The sequence below is a fragment of the Orycteropus afer genome, unplaced genomic scaffold, assembly GCF_000298275.1.
Source record: "Orycteropus afer afer isolate SDZICR_OR568_19922 unplaced genomic scaffold, OryAfe1.0 scaffold00946, whole genome shotgun sequence".
NCBI lineage: Eukaryota > Metazoa > Chordata > Mammalia > Tubulidentata > Orycteropodidae > Orycteropus > Orycteropus afer.
Window position 1 is genome coordinate 233,578 of NW_006922533.1, and position 10,680 is coordinate 244,257.

Sequence of the window (10,680 nt, forward strand, 5' to 3'; positions counted from 1 at the left end):
AATAGCACTGGTGATCAGCTAAGCAGACAAGCCCTGTTGGAGACTACAACAGAGCAGATTAGCATCACTACAAAATCTGGATCATTTTCCACCCTGCCTGATAGTCCCACTTTATTTTTTGGATCTGCTCTTGTCTCCTCTCTGGTGTGTCTCTAGAATACTCTTTACCTTCAGACTTAACCCCCTGCTTCACAAAACAAATAGAAGCCATAAGAATGGAACTCCCCATAGCTTGCAAACAGTTCCCTCCTCTGTTAGAACTGAGGAGGGGTCCCTTTTCCTCCCTTAGGCCAGTGTCCCCACCTGTGTCATAGGTGCCATTTTCTGCCATTTGCTCTAGAACCTAATTATCCTTTCTTTCCTGGCATGCTTTCAATTGCCCTCCTCACTTGGATCATCCCTACTGGTCTTTATACATGCTAATGTCTCTACTGTCTTAAAAAACTATTCCTTGACCCCATGTGCTCTTCTTGCTGCTCCAGGCCAGCACCTAGTCACCTCCCTACCCTCCTCTTCACAGCCAAACTCTATGTACAGAATTGCCTACTCTTGCCTTCTTCAGTTCCTCATCCCTCTGCATGTGTCAAATTCTACAGATGGTTTCTTGATTTTCGTCTTGAAGTGGTTGACTACTTCTACTTAAAAACACTTTGTTCCCTTGCCATCTGTGGGACTACACTCTGCCACTTTTACTCTTACCTCTCTGTCCCTCTCTTTCTCCTTGGTATTTCCTTCAGCCTCACGTATCCAAACTTAGTGTGCCACTTGCTGATGTCCCAAAGATGTCTGAAACTCACTTTGTATAGGATGGAATTGATCACCTCCCCCACAGTGTTCCTGAACAACCTCTCACTCCCCTACCCACCCCCAACCCATTTTCCTTCTATGCATCCTTAAGCCTTCCCTGACCTTGCAATTTGGGCCAAGGCCCTCTGTTACAGGGCATTCTTTCCTTTTCCGAAGGGCACTGACTGTAGTTAGACCTTCATTAGGGGATTATTGGATGGGTATCTCACTGCCCTGCTAGACTGTAAGCTCCATGAGGGGTAGGGACATAGCCTTTTATTCACCACTGTATTCCCGCAGGGCCTGCCACAGTGCCTGGCACTTAGCACGTGCTCAATAAATGTTTGTTGAAAGAATGAGTGTGAGTTTTTTTTTTTTAATGTCTTCCTTCATACTGAATCGTAAGCTTCATAGTTGGATGTGCTCACCATTGTGTCTCCAGGGCCAGGCACTGGAGCTGATGCACAGTAAGGCCTCAATGTTTTTTAGGTGCACCTAGAAGTGAATGGATGGGATCCAATTTGATATCCAAGCTGGAAACAGAATAACCAAAGTTGAAACAGGATGATTTAGAGATTATCTTAGTTGTCAGGAGAATGAGAGCTTAGTGTGAAAGTTACCCTCCTTTATTCTTCAGAAAACTGGAAGGGCATCATGGTTAAGGACATGGGGTGGGGCCACAAGCTAAGAAAGTGGTAGACCCAGGGTGTTCCTGTGCTAGCACCTCAGTTTTTAACTGCTACACCAAGCTGGGTGATGTGTTTTACCAGTTGGGCGGTGCTGGGCAAGTTTGCTTTCCTTTCAGAACCTCAATTTCCTTCAGTGGGAATATGGAGACTACTCTGTGCAAAGTACGTTAAAGGTAGATTCCCAATATTTTATCAATCCTCTCAACTTTTTGAGGTAGGTATTACTGTCATCCTCTCTTTACAGATGAGGAAACTGAGGCATAAAGAGGTTAAGTATTTCATCACAGGTTACACAGCTGGTAGGTGGTGGAGCTGGGGTTATTAAAAATTGCATGCCATGACCCATTATTGAGATGTGAAATCAATTTGCTGGATCCAACAAATGTTACAAAGGAATAACAGGAAATATCAATGTGTCACTTACAGTAAAGGTAAGCATTGTTTTGTGAACAACCTTTTTTTTTTCCATTATAGATTTACACATGTATGGGTGTGCTGGGTTGTGATGTAAAACGTATTTCTTTACTGTGGGGCATGACCAAAATAATTAAGGCACTGCAGTAAAAAAAAGCTCATAGCACAATACATTCTCCCTCAACCCCTGGATTTTCTGGGAATTGGAGACTTGAAGCTGACACAGAGGACGAAGGCAGCGCAATGCCCCACGTTAAGATGGCGGCTGCTTTCACAGCCACCTTTAAACACTGTTCAGAAAGTAAATGGCTCAGGGTAACCAGGATTCTTAGTATCTTCTTAGTGTTCTCTGAAGCTATTTGTCCCCCAGGGAATCAGCAGTATCTTCAGGTTGACTACATAGTTGCTGGGGTCTGCTGAGTTTCCCTTTGGGTTTTAGCTCATGACCCACCTTGGGCTGGTAAAGTTCTTTGAAAACATGAGCATTGGGGGTTGTTAACAGAAACCTGGGACGACAGCAGTGGTTATGGCAGTGAAGTGACTGCTCTGAAAGTCTGCTTTGCTTTTCTCCATGGGGCTTGGCAGCCTTCCCTTTCTGGCTTACTCTGTCTCTGGCAACTCACCTTTCCGTTCTCTCTCAGCTGACTGAGGCTGGGGCTGATGTCATCTCTTTCCTCCCACCCCTTGGTTTTCCGTAATACTGTTTGAGATCAGCAGCCATCGAGTTTCCTGATGAGGGGAGGAATTGTCATCCCAGGAGACTGGTGTGCAGGCCTGAGATGGACCCTTCTATGAGCACACTGTCTTGACTAGCCCTCCTGATCACTGTCTGACAAGGATGATTTGTGTCTAAGATGTGCCCAGGTCCGTTTAACCTGGAACCCATGCTCTCTTGGCCCACTTCTGCCCACTGCCCTAGAGGAGATGCCTTGTGGCATTTGTGGGGCTGGTGCCAAAAGATCAGGTTTCCTTCTTGAAAATCAGCAGGCACTTAGATTCAGTTTTGTTCTTAATCTCCTCTCTCCCCATTTTTTCTAAGAACCCCTCTTCTCTGTTACTGATTAGTGAGTCCGTAGTATACATTTTTACTTGATTTCTCTTACCCCTACCCACCTCCATTTTGATTAAAGTCATAGCAGTCCCAGAATTTTTACTGTGAAAGGCAATTCAGGGATATTTAGTGTTTTTTTTTTTTTTTTAATCCTCAAGTTCAAACTCTGTTTTCAAAATGGAGCTCTCTTTGGATATCAGTGTGGTGTGTAGTTAGCAGACAGGGAAACTCGGTTCCTTGAGCCTCACATTCCACATTTGTAAAAAGGGAAGAGTGTTACTCCGGAGGATAGATGTGAAGGTTTTCATATGACTTGTATTTGTGAAAAGGGCCCACAGTGGAAGAAGTGAACAATAAATGTTTGTGCCTACTGCTTTCATTTCTCTGACTTTGGGGAAAGGGAGAGTGACCTGTTTACTTCTGCTGATTCATGGGTCTTGGGATTGGCTGAATTGCTTGACTTGATATTTGGGCGTCCCCCTCCTTTCACTCTCCTCACCTGTGAAAGATTTTCTGGGAGAGGAAGCATTTATTTGATACTGGCTGTTCTCCTCTCCTTTCTCCAGATGAATTGTGGAGTTCTTTTCCTGTTGGCTGGCTGCTTCCTGAGTTACCTTTTCTTTTTCACTTGAATCTATGACTCTGTGGTGGCTTTTAGAGGCCTGGTTGTTGTGCATGTCAGGACTGGGCCACATGGCAGGGGAAGGCTTTCTTAGTGCTGTTCCTGGGAGGGAGGGCTGGCTTTCTGTCTGTGAGTCTTCCTGAAGAGGCTTGATTTAGAAGATCCTAGGAAGATGACATTTTTGGTAATAAAGGACTATACTAGCAAAATGAATCAGTAAACACAACCCAGTAGGAATTGTGCTGAGCCACAAATACAAAGACCTGGATTTTAAATCCACTGAGTGACCAGTGCAGGACCTGTAGTGCCTAAGGCACTTGACTGCTAACCTGAAGGCTGGCGGTTCAAACCCACCAGCCCCTCAGAAAGGAGGTTGGGCAGTCTCTTCTGTAGTGATAACACCTCAGAAACCCAAGGAGGGGTCGCTATGAGTCAGATCCGACTTGACGGCACATGACAACAACAACAACAACCCCTCCTTTCTCATCCTTGAGTGCAACAGTTGGCTGGGCTCTCTAAGGCCCTTACTCCAGGCCCTGTAGTATTCTGATTTAGATTCCTCTGGTAGTACGTGTGAGCTTTAGTCCACAAAGACAGATGGTCCCTTTCAGTGCTTCTGAACTCTAGGTCCATGCACATGGTTCAAGCTTTCTCCCCCAGGCTACTAATAAAAAGCTGTTCTTGCAGCTACCTCTTGTCTAGTGGTCTCCTAGCCACATGTCCCTGAAGGCTGGGAAAGTGGGGGTAAATATGTGGGGAAAAGGCAGGTCCAAAGGAAGTACTGCATGAAAGAGGTAGAAGGGATGCTATTAATGATGCCTCCCTGCTTTTAGAAAGGATTGCAGATGGGATTGGGTAAGGCCCTAGCTCCCTTTTCCAGGAAGTAGCAGTTGGTTAAGAATGTGGACTTGGGAGTGAGAAGGCTTGGATTTGGATCCTGGCTGCATGACCTTGAGACATTTACTCAGCCTCAGTTTCATCACCTATAAGATGGGGATAATAGACTGCCACCTTCAGAGGATTGAAAGTACCCATCTCATTGTTGTGAAGATTAATACACGTAAACACTTAGAACAGTGCTGACCACCATAGTGAGTGCTATCGAATGATTTGCTAGTGATGTTCTGTTTCTGTGAAGGTAATTGATTATGAGTTTTCACAAGATTTCAACCATTTCCCAAAATGTTAACATCATCATGTTGATTCTTGGGAAGAACAGAGTCTGAGCAATTGCCTCAGCTCCTCTCAGGTCTCTGAATATGTTTTAGTTAATGCTTCCCTCATTTGCCTTAATCTTTAGAGAATTGCTATTCAGTTGTGAGAATAAGAGCAGTGATTTCTACATGATGCTCGTGACCCCACCCCTGGCAGGATCTGGCTGAAATACCCTTGGCTTAGGTCACTCAGACCTTGGCATCTGAATTGCCTGGTGAAGGAGGAAACAAGACCAATAAATATCAACTGTTGATTCAGTCCCTGCTCCAGGCCAGGCCCTGATGTTTGGGGTTTTACATCCTCGTTTCTCTTGGCTCCCTTGTGCTTCATTTTACAGGTGAGGAGGGTGAGGCTCAGGGAGAGTAAGTGATTTGCCAGGCTGATACTGGAGGGTGGGGGTAGGGACCCAGGACTCTGACCTCAGGTTAGTTGCTTTTTCTGCTGACCCACTCGCCATGCTCCATTTGCTTGCTTTCCTTCCCTCTGCTGCTTCCCATATCCCACACGCTTCTCTTCCTGCCCTTTCTTGGAAAAGGTGGTTTTCTCCACAGCCAGGAACATACCCTAAAGAAATGATCCAGAATGTTGATAAAATTGTACTCAAAGATCTTTGTGGAAGCTTGATTTGTGATAGCAAAAAAAGGGAAAAAACCTAATTGCTCAATAGGAAGGGAATGAATGGCTATAAAATGTTTAAAAAATAAAATATTTACAAAAGTACAACGATGTTTCCTATTGTTTAGTGGACAAAGCCACCTTATTAATCTATGTGTGCAGAATCTCAGTGATTGTGGAAAATGCATAGAATATCTGGAATGGAATTTCTCAAAATGGTGCAGTGATTGCCTCTGGCTGATAGGTGATTTTTTTTTTCTTGCTTCTTTATACTTTCCTGTATCTTATGAATTTTCTACGGTGAGTATATAGGACTTTTATAATCAGGGGATAAAAAGAGACAGCAGAAGTGAAAACAGCAGCTGTCAGGCAAAGATGGGGCCCACCCCAGAGGCTTAGAAGATGTCAGTGGGTGGCAGAACTGACCTTTCAGGATGTCAGACCCATGCACTCTCTTCTCTACCCTACAGGCCTTATGAGGAAGAACTGAGGATGAAGAGCATGGATGATAATATCCCTGCTGTGGGTAAGCAGTCAGCAAGCTGTAGGACTTTTAGTTCATGTTTATCATTTCTTTTTTCCTTCCCTTTTTCTTTCTATAAAAATTAAGAGGTATCCTTTGCTTTTTCTTTCTATAAAAATTAAGAGGTATCCTTTGCTTTAGATTGTCACAGAAGACTTGAGAGGCAAAACTGCCATTTGGCTGGAATAGCTTATTTTCTTAATCCAATCAAGCTTGCTTGTTAATGTCTGCCTTGCCCCAATGTTTTCCATCTCTTCTCTCCAGCAGTTTATCCTGATGTCCAGGAGTCAGTGGGTCCCCTGGTGGCACCCACCCCTCTCCGTCCATGGCCCCAGATGACACTTCAGGTAAGCAGGCCCTTGCAGTCTCTGAAGGACAGCTCAATAGGAGGTTTACAGTATAGCCACAGCTGGGTGGCTGTGTGGTGGGGGCTGATTCACCCTGGGTCCACCCTAGGTTGGAAGGAGGTCACAAAAATTGGAACCTCATGGGTGAGGGGTAGAATGCAGTTATAGAAGTTTCATTCATTCATTCAGCAAATATTTACTGAGTGCTTGCTCTGTGTCCAGCACTGATGAACACTAGAAATACAGTAGTGAATAAAAACTCTGTCTTCATGGGACTTGAGTGGAGTAAGACATAATAAAATGAAATAATAGTTAAAATGTATGGTATTTTAGATGATGATGAGTGCTAAGAAAAAACAAATGAGGGAAAGGGAGTGTGTGTGTGTGTGTATTTGTGTGTGTGTGTGTATGTATGTATGTTGGCCAAGGAAGGCTTTAGTGATAAGCTTTGAGCAAAGATCTGAAAAAGGTGAGAGAGTGAGCTGTGTGGAAAAGTAGGGGAAGAACATTCCAGGTAAGTACAAAGGCCCTGAGGTGGAGCCATGAATATTATATATGAGGATTAGTGAAGAGACCAGTGTGCCTGGAGCAGACTGAGTAGGGGGACAGACCATGTAGCGCCTTGTGGCCCATGGGGAAGACTTTGGCTTTTACTCTGAGTGAGGAGGGTGCCACAGGAGAATTGTGAGCAGAAGAGGAACATGACCTGACTAAGAATTTACAAGATCATTCTGGCTGTTGTGTGGAATCAGACAATATCACTGAGGGTAGAAGAGGAAACAAGTGAGGAGGTGGCTACCACAGTAGTCCAGGCAAGTGATAACAGAGGTGGCAGGGGAAGTAGAGACAAGTAGTCAGATTCCACCAGTAGTGGAGATACGTTACTGTTTGTATATGTGTGTGTGTCTGTGTATGTATTTTAACTTTTCATTATAAAAAATTCAAGCATACATAAAGGGAAAGAAAAGAGCATAATGACCCAATATATACCCATTATCCAGCTTCAATAAATACCATCATATATCCAATTCTACTTTGTCTATACCCCCACCTACTCCCCTCTCATTTCCTATGGAATTATTTTGAAATAAACTCAGAGATCATTTCATTCATAAATAGTTTGTATCTCTAAAAATTAAGAACTGTTAGGAAAACATAACCACAGTATCATCACACCTCAGAAAATTAACAATAATCCCTTAGTATCATCACATATTTGGTCTGTGTTCAAAGTTCCTTGATTATCTCATAAGTGTTTTAGGATCCAAACAATATCTACACATGACATTTGGTTGATGTGTCTCTTTAGATTTAAAAATAATTGTTGGTTTACCTCTTCCTCACTTTATTTTCTTGCAATTTATTTGTTGAAGAATCTTTGTCCTGTTGAGTTTCTCACAGTTTGGATTTAGCTGATTACATCCTTGTGGAAACATGTTTATCGTATTTTTCTGTCCACTATATTTCTTATAAGTGGTAGTTAGTTCTAAAGGATTGATCAGACTCACATTTTTTTTTTTTTGGTTTGTTGTTAATTGTTATGTACTTCCTATTTCATCATATTAGAAACATATGATTTTGGGAGTCTCTTTTTATGATGTTGAAGGAGCTCTGGTAGCGTAGTGGGGAAGGCATTTGGCTGTTAATCGGAAGGTTGGCGGTTCAAAACCCATCAGCTGCTCCATGGGTGGAAGATGAGGCAATCGACTTATCTAAAGATTTACAGCTTTGGAAACCCAATGGAGGTTGCTATGCGTTGGTATTGACTTGATGACAGTGGGATTGGTTTGGTTTTTATGATATTGAGACTGATCAGTGGTTTCAGGTGGTGTAAACCTCATCACAACATTATAAATTTCTCCATTAGCTTATCACCTAATGGTTTTGGCTGCCATTAATTATTATTGCCTATGTCCATTATTGCATTAGAAGTTGCAAATTGGTGATATTTTAATTCTGTTATTCTCTTCTCACTTACTAACTGGAATTCTTCTCTAAAGAAAGAATTTCTCACATCAGCTGTTTGGCCACCTTGAGATACAGTTTGTACAGGAAAAGCAGTAAAAAATACTTCATTTCCCTCTCTTACTTACCAGTTTCCAGAATAAATGAACTCCTCTAAAGGTGACCAATTAGAAGATTTTTGTTTTATGTGTGTCATTTTTAACAAATAGGTTTTAAACATATTTGATGAGTTTTAATCCATTGCACTTATTTTTGGTGATTAAATTGGACCATCTTTAGCCAGTGGGAGCTTATTTAGATTGGCTCTTGAGTCTTTTTGACATGTCCCCATGACTCTTTGTGAGGACTTCCTCACCTTTTGGTATGACAAGATATCCCAGACTCATCTTGTACTTTGGCTGCCCAAACCTGGATACACAGCTATTTGTTTAAGGAGCCCTGGTTCCTTTTAGTGGAGAATGATACTTAGAAACCAAGATCTGGGTACTAGGTGCTCATTGCTACTAGATTGGTCATTTTTAAAAGGCTTTTTCAAAAGACAGAGATAGGAAATAATTTTTAAAAAAACAGAAGAAAATACATCATAAATTAATATGGATATCCTGGGTTTATTTTGAAGATATACCCATAGGTGTTACTGATGGAGTCATTCACCAGGTATTAATGCCCATTGAACTCTTCAGCTTTATCATATACAGGAAGACATTTGCCCCATTACTCCATCTAAATTTGTTATTTTAATATAGATGACATAGTCTTTGGAGTTTAGAGAATTACAGAGAGCTCTTTAAGTTTTTGTCTGGAAACTCCTGTGGGGCTGGGTATGGGCTGTCGCCAGTTCTCACTGTCTCTGCTTATCCCATCCCCTCCTCTACTTCATTCTCTTCCCTTCTCATCCCCTCCCCTTCCTCCCCACCCCCCATGGCTTTAGGTTTCTGAAGTTACAGTGACTGGCATCTCCCCAGAGGAAGGTGATGTCCCCAGAAGCAGTCTACCTGTGGCTTTCACAGAGGTTCCCCAGGCACCGGCCATCAGGATTCTCCCCTCCTCCCCTCTCTGTGGCCTAGGTGGTTCCCCCAGGGACCAGGCCTCAGGGCCCGATACGAATGAGGGGGCAGCGGGGCCTCTCCTGGAACCCAGCCAGCAGCAGCTGGAGGCCACATGGGAAGTATCCAATGAGAATGGAGGGGGCCGAAAGGACTCCATGGTGGGGGCTATTATGGATGAGCCCCCTGGGGGTCTGGAGGTCATGAGTGGGTTGGAGGAGTTGCTTGGCGAGGACACCATTGACCAGGAGCTGGAGCAACTCTACCTGTCCCACTTGAGCCGTCTGAGGGCTGCTGTGGCTGCAGGTGGGGTGGGGGGTTGTGGGGAGGGCCCCACAGATGGGATGGTGTCCCCCAGCCATCCCCTAGGCATACTAACGGACCGTGACCTGATCTTAAAGTGGCCTGGCCCTGAGCGGGCCCTGAACAGTGCCCTGGCTGAGGAGATCACACTGCACTATGCCCGGCTAGGGCGTGGTGTGGAGCTCATCAAGGACACGGAGGACCCTGATGAGGAGGGGGAGGGCGAAGAGGGGCTCTCTGTTATACCTTCTGGCCCAGAAGAGGACACCCCCAAGGAATCGCTTCCGGAAATCCTCTCTGGGACCCATTCTGTGGTAGCCACTATGGGAGATGTGTGGCTTCCGTGGGCAGAGGGCTCAGGATGTGACAACCCTGTGGTTCTGGGTACAGAGGGCCAGTTCACTGGGGATCCAAAAAAGGGAGTGGGTAAGGACACTAACTCTTTGCACATTAATAGGGTGATAGCTGGGGTGACCAGCTCCCCAGGGGAGGCCATGACAGAAACCCTCATGGAGTTCACCACTGAGTGGGCAGACAGCTTGGATCCTATATCTAGCAAGGAGTCCACTGCTCTAGTCCTTAGGCAGGGGCAAAATCCCAGCCTCCTCAGTCCGTTGGGGTCTGAAGCCTGTCCTTCCAGCCTAGCCAGGCCCCACGTGAGCTCCCAGGATGAAGAGGGTTCAGGTCCAAGTCTTGAGACCCAAAAGAAGTCTAATGCCCTAGCAGCTCCTGCAGAATATGTGTGTGGATTGTCTCCCCAGCTACGGGGGCCCTTGGTCCAGACTCTGGGGGTCCTAGCTGGGCTGGTGGTGGTCCCTGTGGCTCTGAACAGTGGTGTGTCCATTCTGGTGCTTGTGCTGTGCCTCTCTCTGGCCTGGTTCTCATAGGGGCTGCTTGTAGAACTGGCAAACAACAGGCTTCCCCTCACTGGGGCCGGGGGAGAGGACAGCACCTGCACCATCCCCAGGGGGTTGAAATGGGATATTTGGCCTGTGCAGTGAGGGGGTCCTTTGCTTCTGAGAGAGGCCTTCCTATCTCTGAATTCCTCACGCAGCACAGGACTCCCTGTGGTGATATCTGTGGAGAAGAAAAGGGGACACAGAT

General features: G+C 44.9%; 1 protein-coding gene across 1 annotated transcript in view; it reads left to right on the top strand.

Annotated features, from left to right (window-relative positions):
- PPP1R3F (protein phosphatase 1 regulatory subunit 3F) overlaps nt 1-10,463 on the top strand; it is a gene marked incomplete at its 5' end in the record, with an annotated part of 15,317 nt that extends 4,854 nt beyond the window's left edge. The window contains 3 exons of the mRNA XM_042783348.1: nt 5,863-5,918; nt 6,180-6,262; nt 9,159-10,463. Coding sequence (XP_042639282.1) covers nt 5,863-5,918; nt 6,180-6,262; nt 9,159-10,463 — 1,444 coding nt within the window. The remainder of the gene's footprint in view (nt 1-5,862; nt 5,919-6,179; nt 6,263-9,158) is intronic.
- Between the last annotated feature and the right edge of the window lie 217 nt (nt 10,464-10,680).